Source organism: Patagioenas fasciata, chromosome 24 (genome assembly GCF_037038585.1).
Source record: "Patagioenas fasciata isolate bPatFas1 chromosome 24, bPatFas1.hap1, whole genome shotgun sequence".
NCBI classification, from domain to species: Eukaryota; Metazoa; Chordata; class Aves; order Columbiformes; family Columbidae; genus Patagioenas; species Patagioenas fasciata.
This window is the reverse complement of record NC_092543.1, coordinates 7,482,066-7,504,293: the sequence shown is the minus strand read 5'-3', so window position 1 is coordinate 7,504,293 and position 22,228 is coordinate 7,482,066. Positions and strand designations below refer to the sequence as shown.

Here is a 22,228-nt window from a genome sequence, read left to right as displayed (position 1 = left end):
GTCCCTGCAGGAAGCCAAGCAGTTGGACAAGATGAAGTCGGCCATGCGGAAGGGACAGGTGCTGCTGAAGAAGAAGGAGGAGAAGCTGAGCCAGCTGGAGTCCTCGCTGCTGGAGGAGGTGAGCGCCGGCGGGGCTGCTGCTCGGGCCTGCCCGGCTCGGTCGGGGTGGCAAATACCGCGTCTTCCCTCTGCCGGCGACCTCTGGGCTCGCTGTTCAGCGTGCGGCTGCAGAGCGGACTCGGAGCGGCTGGGAAAAGCTGCAGGATTTGAGCTGGGAGGAGAGGAGGGCAGGTCACGTCGTGTGAGCGGGATGGAGCCCGCTCCACTGACCCGGCGGCCTCGGGACCTGCCCGGCTCTGCCTGCGACCCCGCGGCCTCGGGTAGAAGATGCGAGAGCACGAGACCATTGCTCAAGCGCTTGTCCCCGGTGCAGAGAGCGCCCAGCCTGTGCGAGACTTGGGAGGCTTATTTAAAGCACAAAAGGCTTTTGACTTCTGCCTAGAAGGGCCCATCCACACGCTGTTAGACTTGGCCTGTGGCACACTCGCTGCCTTCCTGCTGACACCAAGCGTTCTCTTGGCTTCCAGACGCTGTTGCCGAGGGCTGAGGGTGAATCTGCCTCCACCCGGCCCTGCCTGACGGCCGCCAGCCTGTGCAGACTCGTGCAGGCGCTATTCCAGTGCCTTTTGTGTTTCAAGGACGGAACAGTGGGTTTGATTTGCATTGTTTTCCTCTTTCTGACCAGCTTTCAGACGAAGACACACTGAAGAGCACTGCGTGGAAGAAGGCAGTGACTTTTGATCTTAGCAGCTCCGAGGACACAAACACCTCCTCCAGTGTAAATCAACAGCAACCTAAAAGTAAGTGCCTGACGGTCTTGATGTGGCGTGTCCAACATTAATGCTTCAGCCGTGGCTCTGGCTTTGCCTCTCGCCTCTCTGATGGACCTTCTGTTCTCACTTCTGTTCATTAGCATGGGGGCAGGTCTGCCCTTCGTGACTGGGATTGCTCTGTGTGTAACATTTGGTTTGAAAAACTTATTTCCTGCCTGCAGTGGCAGGTGAACGGGGTGGAATCTGTGCGTGAACGCGCCTTTTGAATCTCTACCTTTGCGTTTAGAGTGGATTAGGAAATCCTGCTTCAGCTCCTCGCTCTGCTCTTGCAGAGCTGCATTGCTCTTCTGCAGGTGGCTGGGTTTCCCCTCCCCACATCTTGGGAGGTGCTGTTGCAGTTCCCTGGCTGCTGCTTGTGCTTTTGCTTTGCCTTTGGTTCCTGGTCACTGGAGCTGTGCAGGTGGGAAGGAGGGGTCCCTATTATCAGCCAGGGAGGCAGGAGGGTTGTGCTGCTTGCAGAATGGCTGGTGAGGCTGAGGCCTAATGGATACAGCCCTGGGAAGGGTTTGCTGTTTGCAATAGGATCGCTGCACGATACAGGGTACAGCAGAACTCAGAGACATGGAGCAGGGAGCTGAAACACATGCATGTAATGTGTATCCAGGCTTGTCCTGCAGGCCCCAGTTTTGCAGCCTTGGAGGGTCTTCTTGTTATCTCGTTTCTCCTCCACTTTGTGCCCAGGCAGCCTCCGAGGCACAAATCCTTGTTGTCAGCCTATATCTGCGCTGTTGGCTGCAGAGCCAGGTTTTTGCCTCTATCCCACGTGGCACAGACCGATCACGCTTGGCTCGGAGCACAGCACACCGTGGAAGGCGACGTTCCAGCCAGGAGGCAGCGTCTCCCTCGCCTTCCCACCGATCCCTCTTCTTCTCCCCTCTCTTCTGCCAGTTGACTTGAGAAGCTACTTGCAGCCTGTGCCCCAGCCAGACAAGATCCAGTACCTGTCAGACTCTCTGCGCCGCATCACTGGCGAACTGAACGGTGTCCTCGGCCTCTTGGACTCCCTGAGCACCGGGCAGGCTCCGCTCGTCCCCCCCACGCCCTGCAGCAGTGTCCCTCTCTCCACATACGTGTCCCTGAGCGGGCTGCGGGCCGGGGTCCCCCCGCTGCCCCCGTGGGCTCGGGGCGCTGCGCCGGGCTCTGCTCACGCCTTGGCAGCCGGGCAGTCGGTGGACAGCATGCTGGCAGAGAAATGGCACAAGTATTTCCCAGGTACGGCTCCTCTCCTTCATCCGTCTGCTCGCTTGCCTGGGACTTCTGATTTCCCAGCCCTGCAAGTTCTGACCATCCAGTGCACCCAGATGTACAGACTATGGATATTTGCAGGGCCTGTATTTCTTCTCTGTTTTCCAGATGGATTCCCGTGGCACAGTGGAAGTTCCAAGCCTCTGGAGAACAAGCTGGGATACGTACCCGCAGAGTAAGGAGCTGTTCCTTGAGCTGTTGTTGCGTTGCGGGGCTCTTATTTCTCTGGAATGACTTACAGGTCACATATCATATAACAAGTAGGTAACAAGATCGTATTAATAAACCTCCATATGAAGTAGACAAGTGAGGTGCCCTTAGTGATTCTCTGCCACCCGCTCAGCCTCGTAGCCTTGGCAGTGGAGCTGCCATTGTGGCTGAGCTGACAGCGCTCGCCCCAGGAGCGGGGCTGGGGGTGCTGGCGCTGGCGCTGGCCCTGCGGGACAGGCGGCACTGTCACCCAAACGTTTTGGGTGCTGCACGGATGAAAAGGAGGACGGCAGCCTGGCAGTGGGTGGCTGCTGCAGCGTTTCTCTGTGATGTGGCTGGGCAGAGGACTTTGGGCTAAGAGAAGGTTGCTTTTTGTTAACTGTGGCTGTTTCTGCAGCAGCCCATCACCTCCTCTCTCATCTCTGGGGCTGTTCCTGCATAGACCTCTTTTGTCCTAACCGGTGCTGCCTCTTTCTCTTTCGTGTGCAACAGTGAGCAGATCCGGCTGTTCCAGCACTCCCAGCTCCAGAGCCGTGAGCCAGACAAGATGAGTATCAAAGGGATGATTGAGACCAACAAGAAATGGCTTGAAGACCTCAAGAAGGATTCCACAGTGTATCCTTTACCTAGGTCTGGTCTTTCATTGCACTTAAGCTTCCAGCAGCAGGAGGTGAGTGACTCAGGAGCACTACAGCAATTTCAAAGCCTTAACCTTTAGTTTAGTGCCCATTTCTGCAAAGGGACATGGTGTTCGGTAGTTAGAGCATGAGCGACCTGTTTGCTCTTCTTTGAGCTGTCCTCGACCACGAAAGTCTCTTGAATGAGCGAGACCCCCGGTGCGGGGCTGTTTCAGGCTCGTGCTGTAGCAGCGTCACACGGGGCTGTCAGCGCCGCCTCTGAGCACACACTGATAGAGCAGCAAATCCCTCGGGCTGTCCTGAGCACGGCGCTGCTCTGAGTTCCCTAATCCCCCTCTAATTCCACTTGACTTGGACACGGCAGGGCAAACACAGTGCGTGTGCGCAGGGCTGGCTCCTGCCCCTCCGTACCTGTCTGCTGGCTGTGCTCATGGCGCTAATCCCTGCTGTAAGCCGGGCTTTTCCTTCACCCAGCTGCCAGACCTCTCCTCCCGGGCGCACAGAAGGCCCCTGCCAGCAACCCCAGCCTCCTTCAGCTCGGACTGGATGAAAACAGACAAATTAAAGTGTATCATTACTGAAAGGTGGGACTTGGCTCTGGAGAGAGGGTTGCAGAGGTCTGTGCAGGGTTTCAGCCATCTCTGCTGTGTCTTTGTGCTGTGCCCTTGAGATGAAGTCTCTCTACAAGAGAGCAGAGGAAGGAGGAATTGAACTTCCCAGGTGGATTCTTCTAATCCTGTAAGGTGTCCAAATATACTTTATAGACTGTTTAATCCAGTGGTGAAATATCAGGGCTTCCATAAATCAACAGCTCTCTCGTTAGTATTCCAGCAGTCGCGAGCCAGAGCTGTGGATCGCGGAGTGCGTTGAGTCGGGGGGAGGTGAATCCAGCCGAGGTGTTGCTGGAGGAAACGTGTCGGGAGCTGAGCCCCGCAATGCCCAGCACGTGCTCCATTGCAGGTGGCCACGTCGCATGTGGGCTGGGAGAAGGAACAGCGGGCGACCGCGCAGCCTGGGACAGAGCGGGGAACGGCAGCTTCTGACCCCTGGGAAATGCTCCTCTTTGTTGGGGCAGAAGTAACAGCAGCTAAACCAGGGGTGGCTTTTCGTGGCAGATCTTTTGGAGAAGCGCTCGCTGCCTCCTCCTGCTGCTGTGGCCAGGGCTGTGCGGCAGAGCCGCTCTGGGAGCTGCTCCCGCGCCGCAAAGGCGCCGACGGCGCCGCGGGGAGAGCTGGTGCAGGCGCCGTTCGGGAGCGCAGCCTGGTGCGAACGTGCAGCTGCTTCCTGCGCTGCCCTGGGGTGCGGGGTCTCCGCTCCGCACCTGGGCTCGGCTTTCCTAGAGCTGAGTGGGAAACGTGGTGTGTGGCTGTCGCTGTCGGTGCTTCCTCCAAGCTGACTTTAAATATTTTACACTCTAAAGAAATGCTGAGCCACTTGCCACTTTGTCTGATGAAGTCTGCGTTTTCGGGGATCCCATCTGTGGGAAATGGCCTCTGAAGGTGTTCTCCTCCGAAATGGCTGTGCAGGGGGTGCTGGAGCTGCTGCTCCTCAACGCTCGAGCTGTGTTCCCTGTGCAGCGGGGTGAAGCAGAACCCCCCGCTTTGCTTCCCAGCTGTTGTGCGCTGCCTGGGGAGTGTTTACATGCAAACAGAAATCTATTTTTGATGAACACCATTTTAAAACTCTTAACAAATCTATTTTTTTGCTGATTTTCTTAGGATTTTTTAATTACTCGGCCAGCCTTTGGCCGAGGAGGGCTCAGTCCGCTGCTCGGGTCTGTGTTCTCCCACTGTGCCCTTGCTGATGAAGCGCAGGTTCTGAGAACATCCCGCTGGTGTCCTTGCTGAGGAAACCCCGGTCCTGGGGCTGGGTGATTTAGGCAGGACCCAGCAGGCCCGGCTTTGTGTAGGCGGGAGGCTGTCGGCCTGGGCCACGCTGTGAGTCCAGCCCCTGTGTTCGGAGAAGCGCGTATTCGTAGTGTGGAGGAATGCCTGCATCCTTAGCAATAACTTGGTTTGGAACATGTTCATTTTTCCTGTAAAAACCTCCGTTAGTGACTGTATCTGCTTTTTGTACAGCAATTAAATCAACACGAATCTGTTTTGTACGATGGTGATGTTTGTAGCTCTGTTTTTCTCCTTGAGATGTTCTGTTGTAGCCGTAGATATCCAGCTTGTACGTACCTTTCACATCTTCCCCTCGCTTGTCTCCAGGCTGTTTCGTGTTTTGTCTTGTCAAGGTCACTTCTGGCAATTTCTGAGCCCACTTCAGCTCGCTGTGGCTTTATTGCCATTATTCTATTAAGTGTCTGGCCAGGGTTGCAGCTGTAGGGGCACACAGAAAGCCAAAGCCCAAAGCAACAAGAGCAATTCTTGCCGGGGCTTTCAACCAGCGGGACGGCTCTTCCCGGGCTGCCGTGCTGTCCCTTTCGGGAAGCTGGGACCCAGCCTCGTTAGGTGGCCGTCCCACCGCAGCTTGCTGTGGAGCTTGGTGCGGGGTGCGGGGCCGTCCAGGGCCGGCTGGGGGCTGCGTTCAACGGGCTGCAGCGTGGCTGGTGCTGCTGATCTCCCCACTTCTCTCGGAGCAGCTGCGGATTTTCCCCAGGCAGAGGTCCGGGTGCTCGCTGCAGTTCTGCCGCAGCCCTTCCCAGCGGCACCGCTTTGCTCCTTTGGGGTTTTTCCCTTGGGTAGTCTCGCACAAAGACGCGGCTTATCCTGGAGAGCTGCGGGAGGTCCCTGATGGTGACACACGTGCCCAGGTGGGCACTTTTGGGGACAGGTCCCCTACCCCGCTGCTGCGTCAGCCGCTGTGCAAAGAGCACAGGGCAGCTCTGAGAAACCCCCAGTCCCTCTGAACCGGGGTACCTCTGAAGGCTTTGCTGTAACCCCGCGGAGCAGCGCTCCCGAGCGGAGATGGGATGCGTGCAGGCGTGTCCGCCTGCGTGCGCACTGAAGAGGATTTGCTTTTCCTGGAATGCCAGGCCTGTACACGCTGGAGAAACTCGGCGATTAGAAGAGCAAAAGGACAGCGCGCGATTACCGTGCCGAGATGAGCGCGAGCCGTAAGCTCGTTAAGCGGCTTGGGCTGTGCCCGCGGGAGCCGGGCGCTGCAGTCCCTGGCTGTGCGGCACCCGCGGCGCATCGCTCCCGGCGCACGGGGAGCCTCGGGACCCCCCGCCATGCTGGGCACCCTGATGACCGCGCTGTTCTTCGTGGTGAGGGCGTTCGGACAGGTGAGTCCGCGCTGGCCTGGTAGCAGGTAGGATCTGATGCTTTTCATTTCCAAAAGCGTGCGGTTACCTATTGGAGAAGGCGCTGAGCGGTGGGGAACGTGGCTTTGCCCGTTCCTGGGGGCTGGGGATGCCGTGGCCATGCCATGGACACTTTGGTGACGTGCAGACCCTCGGGCTCTGCAGCTCTTGTCCGAGGGTCCCGCAGCACCGTGCGCTGTTGCTTTTCCACTCCTGTCCTCTCACCTGCTGCAAACCCTGTGTGTCCAGCTGGGGAGCAGCCTGTTCCATGAGGAGCCGCTGCCCTACCTCGTGTACCAGCCCCTGCCCTGGCAGGTCCAGTGCGTGACCCAGAGCCGCCGCACCAGCCGGGACAGCGAGGTGAGGGCTGTGGAGGGGGCTCGGGGCTGTGGATGGGGCATGGGGCAGGGCTTGGGGCTCAGGGCAGCATCTGATAACCAAAGAGGCTGCTCGGAGCAGAAGGCTTGGGCAAGGGGGACAGATTTGTGCTTTTCCCTTGTAATACTGAAAATAGGGTGATGTCGGGGGGAGAACAAACTGCAAAATGTAGGAAGGGTGTTTGTAGGCAAATTTATGCTTATTTTTTGGAGTGAAAATAACCCCTAGCAGACCTGAGCTCCCGGGTGCTGCAGCATCACGGCAGGGGCTGGAGCTGAGGAAATCAAGCAGCAAGGCTGGGTCTGTGCTGGTTTGAGATGTGACCTGGTGAGGCTAAGCCTGTGCTGATTGTACATCCTAAGATGGTGCACATCTGATTTTTGATACAAAGCTCTCTTCTGCTTCACCTTGGAGGACTTCTCACAACTGCAAATAAACTAATTAGTGCTGTGTAGTGGTTTCTGGTTTCCCTGAGGGAATGGTGATTGAACAGCTCGGGGAGGCTGGCCCTGTCCCGTCAGAGCTTCCCAGCGGGACTGAAAGGGCTAAACCTCTTCTCACTGCCCCTGCCCGAAATATAACCTGCTTGTTTTTTTGTTCTATACCTTTCCAGAGAGGCAGGAGCTCTCGGCACAACAGCATCTACTCCATTTCTGGCGAGAAAGGTGAGTGCGGTGCAGACGGGGCCAGGGAACAGCCTTGTCCCCAAGGAGCGGGGAATGGCACGGTTGTGCCTGGGGTGCACCAGAGGAGCCGGTGCTGCAGTACCAGCACCCTTCTCGGGCTCCCAGTGCAAGAAATGCGTTATGGAGGGGTATTTTGGACGCCACTCGGCAGCGGCTCTGGGGGTGTCAGCGCCCGGGAGCAGGGCTGGTCCCAGGGCTGGCGGGGGCACTGTGCTGTTACCGGTGCTGTGTTTCTTGCGGAGCTGCCGGCAGCTCGTTCCTGCGAACACGCAGCAGCACGAGCCCGGGTTGGTGTTTTGCAGCGGGCAGGATTTACAGCTGACCGTGTATTTTGTTGCGCAGATTCCCAACGCGGACTCTTTTTATGTCCTGTTTTATGTTGCAGTTTGTTTTAGGAGGTGGGTAGCAGTGCTTTGGGGTGGCGGTGGAGGGTTTATCCGGCAGCAGCTGGCGGCAGGATCTCTGATCTCCGCTCGGGGGGTGCTTGGCAGCGACACGCTCGCTTCCAGCAGCGCTGCCGAGTGCCTTTGGTTGGGCTCCTGTTGAATCTCACAATACTTCCCTAATGCCACATTAAGGGGGGGGGCGGGGGGGCTCCCATTTGTCAGCGTGAGAGCTTTATTGCTGTGCAGTGCCGCAGTGCCGGGCTTTTTTTTCTAATCTTATTTGTGCGCGTGAAAGTGAGCGAATATCGCACTCGGTGATTAAAGGCGGGTAGCGGAGGTCTCCGGGGAGCGAGGCTGTGTAAATAGAGGCTTAGCGCTGCCGGGGAGGCTTTTCTGTGCCTCCTGCCCTGGGGATGCGTCCCGTGAAGTTGTGGTTTCATGCTGGGGATGCTCCAGCATTTTATGTCCATGATGGAGGGAAACCCTCCTGAGGGGGCTCTGGGGGTCCATGGCGGTGATGCCGGGATCCTGTCCTGCTCGCCAGAGCCTGTGCAGGGCCACCCTGGCCCAGGGAGCTGGGGTCCATGGCGGTGATGCCGGGATCCTGTCCTGCTCGCCAGAGCCTGTGCAGGGCCACCCCGGCCCGTGCTGGCTGTGACACGTTTGTCCTCCCAGGCAGCGCCACCCCCGACGCCAGCAGCGAGAGCAAGTTCCTCAGCGATCCGGTCGAGCAGGCGGCCGTCACCATCCAGACGCACTTCAGGAGGTACCAGCAGCAGAAGCAGGAGCAGCAGTAGAGGTGTCACCCCTGGCCCTGCGCTGTTCCCCTTTTTGTGTGTCTGGTGTCCCAGGGGGACACGCAGCCACGGTGATGCTGCCCCTGCTCCCCAATGTGTAGAGTCCGGTGTCTGGAGTCAAAATGTGTTGAGATTCTCCATCCTGCCCTGCCAGCATCACCTTTGGGCCAAGGTTCAGCTCTTCGATGTCACCCGGGGGGGGTCACAGCAGTGACAGCCACGTGCTGGCTGGCCGGGTCCAATAAATACGGATTAATTGGTGTTAATCTCTCCTTCTCTTGCTAATCTGCTTACTCTCACTTGCCTTGTCTCATCTCATCCGTTTGAAGTCTGGGAGTGGCACTTCAGAGGTGTCCTCCTGCCACCCCAAACCTGGGGGGGGGGGGCCCCACAGCCCTGTGGGGTACACTTGGGGGTGCTGGACAGGTTGTTGGGGGTGGCGCTGTGGGTAAATAAGCCAACTGTTACTAATCGTCTATTCTTGGTGTCCTGGGGGTGTCAGAATAGCAACAGAAGGTGCTGCCAGCCCCGTGGTTTCACTCAGATGTGCACATAGTGAAGGGGAAGGTATGATCTGCATTTCTTTGCTTGCTGATTGCTACGGCTGCTGGTAAAAACCAAGAGGGCAATGGGAGTGAACGGAGATGAGGAGCTGGGCCGTGCATCCCTGGGCTTTGCCGGAGCTGGGCTGTGGTTCCTTGTGCCAGGGGTTTGACCGTCCTGTGCCACGATTCACCACGATTCACCGCACCACGCTTCACCTGCCCCCGGTCACGTTGCTGGGTTTGTGCACGGTACTGTGCACCTCCCTCAGCCTGTGCAGTGCACCCAGTTCACCCAGTTTGGCACGGCTGGACTTACCAGTGAGTAGCGCTGCTCACCCGGGGCCGTGGGCGCTGTGTCCATTCCCAGGACCCGCTCCCCCACCCATGCCCTGCGGCTCTGGGTGGCTCCGGGTGCCCGGCTCCGTGCTCCCGCGCTCTTCTGCCCCAGCCCTGCTGGCTGAACAAACGCCCGCGTATAAACATAACCTTTATTGCACACAGCGCTGGGTTTTTTTTCATAGAAAAAGGTATTAACACATAAGCATTTGCAAATTGAAGCAACTCCGGCTGTTTTCAGAACAGTAAAATCGCATGCAATGTCCTCGAGACGTTCCTTTTCAAAACCACCGACAAGATCAGGGAAAAAAAAAACCAAAGAAAAAAAAGTCGCTGAGTCTTTCCTTGTGCCCCTTTCAAAATGATGTGAAATATATATATATGTTTACATATATATTATATTTTTAAATCTGTAACATCAAATTCTTTGTGCCCTGGTTTCTTTTTTATGTTCGGAGAAGAAGAAAATAGCTTCATTTATACAAAAGAGTCCGTTATGTACAAGTTTGTCAGTTAAATATAAACGGCGTGGGGGAGGCAGCAGCGTCCGTGGCGGGCGCCCTACACCAGCGTGTAGGACTTGGAGTAGGCTCCGGCGCCCGGCTTCTGGGGCCGGCCGCCCCCCGACGTGCTCATCTCGAGGAGCGAGTCCCTGGAGCCCCCCACCTTGGCGGCGCTGGCGGGGGGCTCGGCGCCGGCGGGGGGCGGTGGGGCGGTGCTGGCGGCGGGCGCGGCCCCCGTCGTGCCGGGCATGGGCAGAGTCCGCTGAGGTAAGGTGGTTGCGGCGGGGGCCGGGGGCGGCAGCCCGGGGGGCTTGTGGCCGGGCTCCAGGGTCAGGTGGCGGCCGGGGGGGTGGTAGGCGCGGGCGGGGCCGCGGGCGGAGTCGCGGGGCGGCACCACCGGGCAGGGCGCCGCCGCCTCCGCCTTGCGGAAGAACGCCTCGGCCTTGGCGTACAGCGGCAGGTTGCAGTAGTCGCCTGGGGGGGAAGGAGAGGAGAGGGGGGGGTCAGTCATTGGAGCGTGTCCTGGTTTTGTTAAAGTTTCTCTTTTAGTGAATTTGCCTGTCAGCTAAAGCTTCATAGCAGCTGCATTTCCCTGAAAGCCAGATCCATGTTTTGGTAGACATAGCAACGGGATGCGAGGTCATTAACAAGGATGGATGGACATCCTGCAAGAGGGGCGACGAGAAACAGGTGCCCAGAACCTGACCAGCTGAGTCTACCATCCTGTTCACCTGGTACTTCATAGGAAAGATCACGAGGATCTCATCCCTTTTCCTTATGGCAACATTAGGAGAGGACTTTGCTGGTTGTATTGTATCTGAAAACCTATTGCGTCATGTTATCTATTCGCAAGGTGTCTCTCGTGACAAGAGCAGAAAAAAGAAGAGGAGCAAAGAAACATGGAAAAGAGTAAAGAGGAGCAAAGAAATGTGGAGATGAGAAAAAGCGAGCAAAGAAGAAATGCGAGAAGTGGAGTAAAGACGTGTAGGAGATAAAAGCAAAGTGACCATCAGCAAGAAGCAGCAGAGAAAAGTGGAGAAGAGTAAATACAATAAAAACACGCAAGGAGAGCAGAAATGATGAGAGAAGCAAAGAAATGTGAAGAGAAGGAAAAAATGTGAAGAGAGAAGTGAAGAAACGTCAGCCCGCGCGTGCGTACTCTTGCTGGCGCGGTGCGGGATGGGGACGGCCACGCTCTTGCCGCGCTCGCTGTCCTGGGGCTTGGGGGGGGAGGCGGTGAAGCGGCAGATGCCCGGCTCCGAGGGGGTGCTCATGGAGGTCATGCTGTCGGCGTTGTCGGTGGTGCCGGTGGTCATCTGGTCGGAGGAGCTGTCGGAGATGAAGCACTCCGTGATCTCGAACTTGGCGTGCTGCAGCTGCTCCTCCAGCTTGGCGTGCTCGTAGGCGCGAGCCAGCTCCTCGTAGGTGGACGAGGCGCTCTCCGTTGACACCATGCTGTTCCGGCCCTTGTCTGTGGGGGACAAGACGTGTGACATTCCCGTTTTCCACACGCTTTTGTGGGAACGGCCAGGCTGTCCCCGCTGAGATCCACCCGGCCACCTGTCCCCAGAGCTGGGCACTCGCCCCACTGCTCAGGAGCCACCCCAGAGCGCCTGGAGGGGGCCGGGAGGTGACAGCACAGCCCACAGGCAGGGCAGAGCCTGCACACACACACAGGTGGTCCCCACACCATCGGTCAACCTGGAGCTCAACAACCAGCCAGGAGCCCACAGAGCGCCAGACCTGGCACAAGAGCATCCATCCAATTAATGGTGCTATTCGTAATCTTTGCTAGAAATTGGAGGACACGTTTCAACACAGCCAAGAGCAAGTGGCTCCTGCAGTGGAAGTTACAGTTCCACAATCCTATTAACAGTAAATTCTACTTCTGCAGTCGCCCCCAAGTCATGGTACAATGTCACCGCCAACGAACCCGTGTACTGCGAAGCCGGCACACCTGTGTCCTGAGAGAGGCTGGCGCTGTAGCTGTCGCTCTCGGTGACCGTGATGCCGTGCTGGGACCCCACTGTCCTCCAGTCGGAGGTGAGGGTCCGGGCGGGGGTGGACGCCTGGCACTTGGTGAGGGTCCACTGGCTGGAGTAGCGGTTACGGGTGCTGTGCGCAGACTTCACGCTCTTCCTGGACACTGGGTCTGAGGCACAAAAGGTGACACACGGTCACAGTGGGTCACCCTCAGAGACAGCCAGGCTGCTGTGTGCATCTCCCCGGAGCGCTCCCACTCCTGCCGCACCAACAGCTGCTTACAGGCACGGGCAGTGCTGGGGGCCAGGACCTGCACCCAGCTGGAAGGGGACATGCTGGGACACTCGGGGGCTCCCCCACACCGGCCTCGTGCCCGTGTTGGCCGGTGCACCGCGCTGCTCCCAGCGAACCCACCGCAGGCACTTACTGGTGCCGGGGCGGATGTCCGACATGTCGATGAGGGGCCCCGTGTTCTGGATCAGAGCGGGGTGATGCAGCGAGACGCCCGTGCAGAAGCTCTGGGGGTTCACCGCCTGACTGAACTCCGTGTCGGTCACTGGGATGGTGGCTTTGTCATCCCCTGTGGGAAGAAGCTGCAGCTCAGCCCTCTTTCCCTAGGCAGGGCTTTGCTGCAGGCACCTGCCACCCCGCGCTCAGCCCCCCCAGTGCTCTGGGGCACACGGGGATGGGAGATTCGCCCTTTTGCTGGTTTTTCTCCAGCCCTGGGACAGCCCGGGGATATTGTGTGTGTCTTGGGGCCAGATGGGCTGCTGGCCCACGTCCCTGCCCACGCCACAGGCCCAGCGCGGTGCTTACCCAGCTGCTTGATGCCCTCCTTGTCCTCGATGAGGAGCTGGACCCGCGGGATGTCGATGTGCAGGCGGGGGCCCTGCGGGGGCCCCTTCACCGGCGTGTCAAAGCTGCGGTTATTCTTGCTGTGAGGTGAGAGGGGACGCAGACCCGGCCATTACCGGAGAGAGCCCAGCGGCTCCAGCCTGGCAGGGGCTCAGCTCTCCCCAAAAAGCTCCAGCACGGGTGCTGGGACCTGCCTGCTTCACCCCTCCGGCAGGCAGGAGCAGGCAGGAGCACCAGGCAGCTGTGCCACGGGTTGACACAACCCCCCAGGGCCAAGCCCAAGAAGGTCTGAACCTGGGCTTAAAGCATCCCAGACCCAACAACCCCCAGCATTCCCCGCCCAGCACACGCAGGTGAGACACCCACCTGATCAGCATTTCAGCCAGACTCTTGGCGTCTACAAGAGAACACAAAGAAGGTTTTACAAAGAGCCATTCCGGGCATAACAAGCTCACCCAGGAGGGCACAGCTCTGCGGTCCAGCCCCACACCCTGCACCCCATCTCACCCCGCAGCCTCTTCAGCCGCTTCTCCTTCCTCTTCTTGCGGATGACGAAGAGCAGCGCCACCCCCAGCGTGGCCAGGATGACGGGGCAGGCAATGGTGAAGAGCTTCTTCACGTCGTCCCCCTCCCCCTGCGCGGATTTGATGGGGGGGATGGTGCCTGGGCAGAGCGGGCGGGCGGTCAGCACTCCCGGGACCCCCAGTGGGGCCACACCGCCCCGTCCCCACACTCACTGCCGTCGTAGTCCAGCGTGGCGAACTGCGTGGTCTCGTTGCCGCAGCCCGCGCTGTTGCAGGCCTTCATGCGCAGCTCGTACCAGGTGGCCTCGCGCAGCTCGGTGAGGAACACCTCCCCGGAGCTGTTGGTGCGCAGGCTCTGCCACAGCCAGTTGCCCTTGGGCCGGTACTCCAGGACGATGGCGGTGATGGGGCAGCCCCCGCTGCTCCAGCCCTGCAGGTTCAGCCGCGCGTGCGTGGAGTTGATGTGCGTGAAGAGGTGCTGGTCCTTGCTGAAGGAGGGCTCTGCGGGAGGGCGGCCGTCAGGAGGGCTGCCGGGGACAGGGGACGGCGACGGCCCCCCGGGACACGGCGGGACGGGCTCACCTCTGCCGTGGGTCTTGGCCTCGATGATCTCGCTGATGCGGCCGGCCCCCACGCTGTTCTTGGCCGCCAGCTTCACCTTGTACCAGGTGCCGCACTTGAGGCTCTCCAGCTTGAAGGAGCGCTCGGAGGAGCTGATGAACACGTCCTTCCACTCCTCGCTGTTGTCCACCGAGTACTGCAGCACGAAGCCTGCGGGAGCAAGGACGGGGCGGTCACCTCCAGGCACGGGTGGCAGATGCACCCGCCTCGGGGACATCCCGCGGCCACATCCAACGCAGCCTCACGGGCACACCGAGTCCTGCCCCACGAACCATGACGGAAACCATACAAAAAACAGGGTGGCAATACCAAGGGGCCCGTACGGAGGCAGCGCTGAGCGGAGGGGGTTTCTCACCCCTGCCCAGTGCCGAGGCCTCCCCACGGCAGGAGACGGGGGCACCGGGACCCTCCTGGGTCCGCCCGGCTCTGCCCCACTTCCCAGTCGTGTTGAAGCCACCCTGGTGCCCCCACACCACCCACGGTGCCTGCCACCTGCTATTTATTTATTTTGTACCTGCAGCATGTTTTTAATATTTCTAATCCAATTATAACCAAATTTATCAACAGAGTCCGCTGGAGTGAAAGGCGGCTGGCTGGGGAGATTTGCTTGTAATTACTTTCATGCTTTTAATTAATTGTAAGCGAGGTCTCCTTCCCCGCTCCCCACTCCGTGTGCAGCTGTTTCCACGTATAATTCATGAAATGAATCAGAGCAGAAAGGAGGCTCAGGAAAGCAGGGATGCTCCTGGAGCCCTTCTGGAGCCCCCAGCCCACCAGGGACAGGGGACGGGGGACAAATCCTATCCTGTCAGGTTCGGAGTCCCACCAACGCCAGGAGCAGCCACTGGGGCCTGCTCTGGCCACCAGCACCTAAGCAATTAATGACATGCCCTTCATTAGCTACTTCAGCTGCTGCATCTTGTGGAAAACACCTTACAGACCTCTCATTGTGACCGGCAGCCGCCCTACAAGCTCAGCTTTACCCTGGAGCGTTTCAGAGAGGGGAAAACCAAGGCACAGCACAGAAGAACGTGTGCAGATGTACCTCGGATGGAGCTGCCCCCGTTGTCCCCGGGGATCCAGGCCAGCGTGATGGACGATGCCGAGGTCTTGGAGACGGTCAGGCGGGGCTGGTCCGGGGGCACTGGGGAGGAGGGAGATGCCCATGAGCACCTCGCACGCAGCGGCTGCCAAGGGTGAGCGTGGCTGTGCCAGATCCCCGCTCCTGGGCACAGATTTGGGACCGCAGCCACCCCCAGCGCCCTCACCTTGCACCAGGAGGTTGATGATGATGGTGTCGAAGCCCCAGGTGTTGGTGGCGGTGCAGGTGTAGTAGCCGGAGTCTTCGGCTTTCACCGAGCGCAGCACCAGCGTGCCGTTGGGCTGGATCAGCCGGTGGCCGTCCACCGTCACCGGGATGGCGGAGTCCTCGCTGCCGGGAGAGAAAAGGTGCATCAGCCATGTGTGACACATCAAGGGCGATGCAGCCAGCACCAGCCCATCCCTGGCTGTGACACCCCCTTGCTACCTGTCCTTGGTCCACTTGATGGCGGGGACCGGCTCCCCCACGGAGTTGCAGGGCAGCCGCACGTCCTTCATCCAGGGGGTGGTGACGGTGCCCCCGAAGGAGATGATCTTGGCAGGGGCTGTGGGGCAAGGAGAAGGTCAGCCTGGTGTGTAACGACAGCTGAGACCCCCTGTGCTGTCCCTCCCCTGCCCCGGCCACGAGTCACCCCCGCGTCACCGCTGATTTGGAGCAGCCACAGCCACCCCAGGGCAGGGGACAGCAGAGCCACCGCGCACATCCCCCCCTCAGCCAGGCCCCACCGCACCTTTCCCGGCAGGCTCGATGGTGACCTTCTCGCTGATGTTGCCGCGGCCGGCGGAGGTGACGGCAGCCACCCACAGCAGGTACTGCTGCCCGCGGCTCAGGTGCGCGATGCGGTAGAAGAGCTGGTCGGGGCTGGTCTCGTACTCGCTGGGGGCCTGGAGGGGGAACGGGAGAAGGTAAAGCCTCTGTGAGACCCTCACCCCGGCAAAGCTGCCTCTGGGCTGCCTGCCCGTGCTCAGGCACCCCCCAGCATTCCCAGTTCAGGGCATCCCTTCCATCCCCGTCACCCCAGCCATCTCTGCAGCGGGACCGGTCCCTGCGGAGCTGCCTTCGCTCCCCAAGGGACGGGTTCGCCCCCAGCAGCGGTGCAGCCCTGCGTGGAGCCTCAATGCCCGTGCAAACCGGCTGGTGTCGGCATTTCTCCAGGGAGCCGGAGCCCGAGGAACAGATGGCTGCCAAGGCAGGGTTTGTTCCCGGGAAAGGACGCTTCCCCAGAGCTGCAGCGCGGCCGGCATGGAGACAAGTCCTGGCCAGGCTGCAACCCCCCTGTGCAGACCCAGGGAGCACCCGTGTCCCCAAAGCCCCGCGTGGGATCGCCTCCTGCATCACACACAGCGATGCCGCCACTGTCCCTGAGCCAGGGTCCTCCGGAGAGCTCTGGCTCGCACCGAAGCCGCTCTCCATCACGCTGTGGCCAAAGCCATTGTGCCCCAAGCATGTCTCATGGAGAAGGGCCGCCCAGCACCTGTCCCCATTGCACAGGATGGGTGCGGTATTTATGTGTGCACAGGTATCTGCGCGTTCACCGTCTCCAAACGTGTGCCCTTGTGGGGTCCACACATGGAAATGTACCCCACAAGCAGGCGCCTATATGAATATTGTATAGTATACATATTTTTTTTTTACCCAAATGACAGTTTTGACAAGATGCCAAGAAAACAATATCGGATCCCAGCGGTTTTACCAGTTGCTCTGATGAAAAGATTATGTTGCCCTGGAAACCAGAGGCTCAGATAGTGAAATGAGTTTGAGAAGGAGCTTTTGATAAGCACTAGTCTGCAGACCTCCCATCAACCTCTCCCTCGCGAAGGAGGGCTGAGGCCAGGTTTGATTCCTGGTTTATTTTCAATCAGCTGCTGGCACAATTCCCCTTGGGAGGGAGCGCTGAGCAGGGCAGGCACCCGAGGAAGGGACCGCACAGCATCCCCCACACGCCCGCCGATCCCGTCCCCGTCCCCGTCCCCATCCCCGTCCCGTACCGGCTGCCCCGAGCCGGGGCTGGAGCAGAAGATGGTGTACTTCCGAATGATGCCGTTGGGCTTGGCCGGCGGCAGCCAGGACACCACCACGCTGCTGGCGGACGAGGGCACAGCCTTGATGCCGGCCGGGGGACCTGGAACTGCAGGAGCGAGAGGGTGGCAGAGCCGGCAGCGGGACGTCCCCGCGGTCCCTGTGTGCTGCAGGGCTGTGTCCGTGCCGGCTGCGCGCCGGGGAGCGCGGGAGCACGCGGGGCCAGGTCTGCAGGTCACCCCGCCGTCACCCCACCGCCCTGGGACACCTCTCCACGGGAACCTCCGGTCCCTGCCGAGCCGGAGGCAGGAGGATTAACTGCAGGCCAGGCTCTGGTTTAGAAGCCATGATTGGCTTTTACTGGCCGTCTCCTCTGTCTCCGTAATCCGCCGGAGCGGCTCAGCCTTCCCCTGCCCGCTGCGTCCCCCCAGCATCTGCCGCTCCACAGGACGGGAGGCAGCAGCACCAGCCCACGGGCCCAGAAACGCTCTGCCATGAGTTAATGCATTAAAGTAGGGCAAGCAAGGGTGTAAATATTTAAATATCTGCACTTAAGGAAAAGAAAAATATAAAAAGAGAAATGGCCTGCCCATGGCTGCACACGGGGGGTTCCTCTGCACCCCCCAGACGCTCTGGTGCAGCAACACAAGGCGCTGCAGCACGAGCAAGCGCTCTCAGCTCCTGACGCTGGCTGGTGACGGCTGCAGCCCCAAGTGACAGCAGCAAGACACAAACCAAAAGGATGGAGAAGCCCAGCCAGCCCTGCCTGCCTGCTCCGGGGCCGCACAGCCACCTCTATCACTGCCAACAGCTCCTTCCCAACGCTCAGTCTTCTCACTTCTAATCAACACACGTTGCCGCGGTTTATCAGGTGGGACGCGAGGAGAGCAAACCCACTTACTGTCCTCCTTGGTCTGGATGTAGAGCACGCTGCTGCGGACGCCGTCGCCCGCCTGGGTGTACGCCAGCACCTGCACGCTGTAGTTGGTGAACTTCTCCATGCCGCGCAGCTCCACGCGCTCCCGCGTCGTCGTGATGTTCTGCATCTCGCCCCACTCTGTGGGGAGACGGGGCTGTGAGCCCCACGCCGCCCCCGGTGCCCCCACACCGCCCCCGGTGCCCCCTGCACCACCGGGAGCACTCACCTCCGTCCATGTAGAGGGACCAGAAGATGACCCGGTACCCCTTGAGCACTCCATTGAGGGTGCTGCGCGGGGGCTCCGACCAGGAGATCACGGCCACGTCCGACGTGATGGAGATGGCCCGCACGTTCTCGGGGGGCTGGCTGGGCACTGAGGGGGTGGACAGGGGATGATCAGCAGAATGGAGGTGACACGTGCCGGGTGGGTGCCAGGGCGCAGGGAGAGGCCACCGGGACACACGGCGCTTCCCAGCAAAGGGAGAGCGGGAGAACCGGCTGGATGCGAGGTAATGAGATCCCATTGCCCCATAAGAGGTAATGCTAATTTTTATGAGCATTTAAATGATAATACATCACTGTAACGATTCTCTTTGAAAATGATTATTGTTTCATATTACTTAGGTGCAAAAATATAAGCACTGTGTAATTAGGGACAGAGCATAATAAACTAATACAGATAGTCCGTTTGAACAAAATGAAGGTAATATAATTATGGAAAAGACACTATTGCTAAAACAGGGGCCCTTGAATACCCCAGGAGGAGTGCTAATGTAGCCAGGAAATGATTGTGGTTTGACAGGCTAACGAGGGCCTTAATTAAGTATGAAAAACTGCTGTGCAAACACGCTGCAAAACTTTTTTCTGGTGGTTTTTAAAATGACTGAGGCCACCAGCAATCTCTCCCACACAGAAACCTCCCTGGCGCCACAATGCACCTCCGTGTCCTTCTCATCGCCCCAGAAACCCGGAGCCATCACCACCCTGATGTGCCGGTGTCCCCGTGCTCACAACCCCTCCCTGGGGCAGCTGCGGGCGCACACGTGTGCACAGCCCAGGGCAAACGCACCCAAGCCCTGCTAGGGACAGAGCAGGGGGCCGGGGACCCCACTGGGGACAAGGCAGGGGGCCGGGGACCCCAGCAGCCTCACCGTCCTCCAGCGTGGTGGCGTTGATCTCGCTGGACGAGGGTCCCGTCCCCGCGCGGTTGAATGCCTGCACCACCACCCCGTACTGCGCGAACTTCTTCAGGTTGTCCAGCGTGTAGACCTCGCTGTCCCCCGTGGCCTTCATCTCCACAATGCTGTACTGCCCGTTGCTGCCCGGGCTGTTCTCCCGGTAGCCGATCTGGTAGCCGCGGATCACCCCGTTCTGCAGCTCCTTCTTGGGGGCCTGCGGACCGAGCGGTGGCCGCTCAGCGAGCGCGGCCCGGGCAGCTCCCTTGCCCCACCACCTCTCCCCCGCACCTTTTCTCAATGTGCTAAGCTTTCTGTCCCCCGGCAGCGCTCCAGCAGACAGCCCGAGTGGCAGAACTGTGACAAAAAAGGGCCACCGGGTCCTCGGGGCCACCAGAGAGGTGGGACGTGCCTGGCCAGGGCTGATGCCCAGCTGGAGCAGTTCAGTGGGAGGACGGAAAAACCCCCACGTCTGACAGCCTTAAAAATGCACGAGGCCAGGCTGAGATCAATCTTAACAATATTTCTCTGAAGCATTAAGAAATCAATAGGGTTGATTGCAAATTTATGGTACAAAGCCAGGGCGATCCATCTCTCTGAAATACTCTTAAAACGAAGTGACTTATCTTTCGAGTGAATCTTATTTTCCATTGAACTATTTCTCAGCGCTTAAGGGGAGTTGGGGGGACAAGCTGGAACCCTAAATTTATTGACTTACCGGTTCATTCCGAAGTCCTAACTTTATAACCAATTTTATTTTTCCTTATGCACCTTTGGAAAAATAAATCCAGTTCTAATTTTTATTGATCTTTCCTCAAACACTTTGCAACCCAGCATCTCACTTTTTACATATTTATGCCCTCTCTTCCCATGGACCCCATGGACATCCTACGAGATAATGAGCTTGTTACAAAACCGGATTAATCAGGACCCTGCGTGAGCTGCACAGGTCTACATTTTGCCCTGGAAATTCCTCCTGGTCTTCGTACCTCAGCCCAAGCCCCCATGCCCAGCAAAGCCCACGCACCTTCCAGGTGACCTGGATGCTCTGGGACGTCATCGGCTGCAAGGTGACATCCACGGGAGGCCCGTCGGGAGCTGCGGAGAAACAGACCCGAAAGAACACGTCGAAACTCATCAGGGAAAGCTGCTCCTGGCTCGGGACCCCTGGGCGTCCCGCGAGCGGCACCTGCTTCCTCCGTGCTGACGGTGAGCTCCTTGCTGGGCTCGCTGCGCCCGATCTTGTTGAAGGAGTACATGCGGATGCTGTACACCGAGGCGGGGTGCAGGTCCACGATGTTCGCCTGGTTGATGGTCGGGGAGATGTTGCGTGTAGACTGCTTAAAATCCCAGGAGTCTGGAAAAGCGGGGCAGTGAGCAGGAGGAGGTGGAGCACCCGACCCCTGCGGTCCCAAGGGGGTGCAGTCCCCAAGCACCCGGTCTTCCATCCCTGCCCCCGCAGAGGTGCTGCTCCCCCTCCTCGCTGTTGTGCAGTCTAGGTTTGGCTTCTTTTGCCAATATTGTCGCTTTTAATATTCCCTTTCAAATGCTCCCAATCCAACAGAAATCAACATATTTCATTAATGCCGCTCTCTCCTTTCTTCATCAAAGGAAACGGGTTGCGGAATATTCCCTTGGGGCAGCCCCACACCTGCCCACACAGCCCAGCATGGGACACAGCACCTGTGGTGGCACAGGGAGGGGAGGGGACATCAGCCGTCACCTACCCGATTTGTTCTTGTACTCGATGTCGAACCCCGTGATGATGCTGTTGCCATCAAACCGCTGCGTCCATCGCAAATTCATACTCCGGGCTTTCACCTCGCGGATCTCCAGCTCCGGCGGGTCCGGGGGCTCTTGGGGACAGAGAGGCAGGTTGGGGACAAGAGGGAGAGGAGCCCCCCAGGAGCAGGGGATCCTCACGGTGAGGCTTTGCACCCCGGGGGAACAAATACCTTGGACGGTGAGCTGGATCAAGCCTCTGTCCTCGCCGTAGGAGTTGATGGCGTGGCAGGAGAAGAAGACCGAGTCCCCGCGGTCGGCTGGCTTCAGCTGCAACGTCCCAAGAGAGAACAGGGGCCACTTCAGACTGGGCTGCCCCGAGCACCGTGTCCCCTCCTGTCCCCGGTGTCGCAGAGACAGGTCACCCCAAACCCCTGGCTCAGACATGCCCTGAACATTTGTTCTTTCAGATGTCCCTGGTGCTGCAGAACTCCCTTGCAACCAGAGCCGTACAGGCAGCTGATATTTAGTGCAAAACGCAGTGGTTTCTCACAGCAGGGGGACAGTGGCTGGTTTTTCATCGGTGTAATTACAGTCAGAAGCCCGGCTCCCCACACCAGGGCAGCACTAACTCTTAGGCTGGTTGTGAAAGCCCAGACGCTGGCCAGGTGCTTCACCGAGCTCTGTGACACCCCAGGGACCACTGACCCCTCCCCGGGCACCCCCGTGCCACCCGTCCCCTCCATCACCTGAGCAAGAGACGGGCGCACGACCCCCGGCCCCTCACCTTGAGGGTGGAGATGACCTCGTCGCCGTTGTCCTTGGTGGCGATGGCGTAGCGCATGTTGCGGTCGGGGTCGATGACGGTGTCCCCCTTCTCCCAGCGGATGATGATGGGCCGCTCGCCCCGGGCCGTGCAGTTCAGCTCCTTGGTCTGTCCCTTGATGGCGATGGTGGTGTTGGGGTGGGAGGTGATCATGGCGGGGACTGCGGACAGGCGGGGGACACACGTGAGCGCGGGGGACAGCTGGGTGTCACCTGCGGCTGCCCGGCCCGCAGACCCCGCCGGGGTGGGGACGGTTGTGGGTCTCACCGAGAGGCTGGGCAGCTCGAAGCGGAACCGTCTCGCTGCATTATACAGCTCAGGATCATAAAATAATGAAGCAGATAAATTTTATAATGCATAGCATTACACCGGGGTAGACAATAAAACGTGAAAGACAAATAACCAAGTGCACGCTATAATGAAGAGAAAGCCTCCAGTCTGAGACGTGCGGGTATGAATTATTGACTAAGGTTTTACACTCCCGAGGATGAGAGGAAGAATGTTTTCCATCACAGATTTGCATAATTCACTCGTATAAACCTGGGCAGAATATAGAGTGCGATTCCACATCAGCAAGGCCGCTTTGCATTGCAGATATCAGAGATAATGTATATA

The 22,228-nt window shown here is 59.0% G+C and overlaps 3 protein-coding genes across 5 annotated transcripts in view; 1 reads left to right on the top strand and 2 right to left on the bottom strand.

The window, feature by feature from the left end:
• The window catches only part of CEP164 (centrosomal protein 164), a 33,228-nt gene extending 23,486 nt beyond the window's left edge, over positions 1-9,742 (top strand). Inside the window, 8 exon segments of the mRNA XM_071798825.1 lie at positions 11-118; positions 746-860; positions 1,782-2,105; positions 2,247-2,313; positions 2,841-2,963; positions 3,468-6,596; positions 7,228-7,279; positions 8,362-9,742. Of these exon segments, the coding sequence (XP_071654926.1) occupies positions 11-118; positions 746-860; positions 1,782-2,105; positions 2,247-2,313; positions 2,841-2,963; positions 3,468-3,567 (837 nt within the window). The 3' untranslated portion in view covers positions 3,568-6,596; positions 7,228-7,279; positions 8,362-9,742.
• The window catches only part of FXYD2 (FXYD domain containing ion transport regulator 2), a 98,508-nt gene continuing 85,782 nt past the window's right edge, over positions 9,503-22,228 (bottom strand). Inside the window, exon 5 of the mRNA XM_071798824.1 lies at positions 9,503-9,713. Within this exon, the coding sequence (XP_071654925.1) occupies positions 9,602-9,713 (112 nt within the window). The 3' untranslated portion in view covers positions 9,503-9,601. The remainder of the gene's footprint in view (positions 9,714-22,228) is intronic.
• The window catches only part of DSCAML1 (DS cell adhesion molecule like 1), an 88,074-nt gene continuing 75,548 nt past the window's right edge, over positions 9,703-22,228 (bottom strand). For 2 of the 3 annotated variants that reach the window (XM_065855625.2, XM_071798820.1), the window contains 21 exons: positions 21,575-21,774; positions 21,021-21,117; positions 20,793-20,921; positions 20,255-20,422; positions 20,093-20,163; positions 19,042-19,282; positions 18,117-18,263; positions 17,873-18,028; positions 16,941-17,080; positions 15,683-15,836; positions 15,379-15,496; positions 15,119-15,282; positions 14,896-14,994; positions 13,443-14,000; positions 13,213-13,368; positions 13,072-13,102; positions 12,667-12,785; positions 12,278-12,430; positions 11,825-12,019; positions 11,027-11,338; positions 9,703-10,341 (listed from right to left, as the gene is read on the bottom strand). In XM_065855625.2, the coding sequence (XP_065711697.1) occupies positions 9,926-10,341; positions 11,027-11,338; positions 11,825-12,019; positions 12,278-12,430; positions 12,667-12,785; positions 13,072-13,102; positions 13,213-13,368; positions 13,443-14,000; positions 14,896-14,994; positions 15,119-15,282; positions 15,379-15,496; positions 15,683-15,836; positions 16,941-17,080; positions 17,873-18,028; positions 18,117-18,263; positions 19,042-19,282; positions 20,093-20,163; positions 20,255-20,422; positions 20,793-20,921; positions 21,021-21,117; positions 21,575-21,774 (3,824 nt within the window). In that variant the 3' untranslated portion in view covers positions 9,703-9,925. The remainder of the gene's footprint in view (positions 10,342-11,026; positions 11,339-11,824; positions 12,020-12,277; positions 12,431-12,666; positions 12,786-13,071; positions 13,103-13,212; positions 13,369-13,442; positions 14,001-14,895; positions 14,995-15,118; positions 15,283-15,378; positions 15,497-15,682; positions 15,837-16,940; positions 17,081-17,872; positions 18,029-18,116; positions 18,264-19,041; positions 19,283-20,092; positions 20,164-20,254; positions 20,423-20,792; positions 20,922-21,020; positions 21,118-21,574; positions 21,775-22,228) is intronic. The other variant, XM_065855626.2, reaches the window with a different exon arrangement.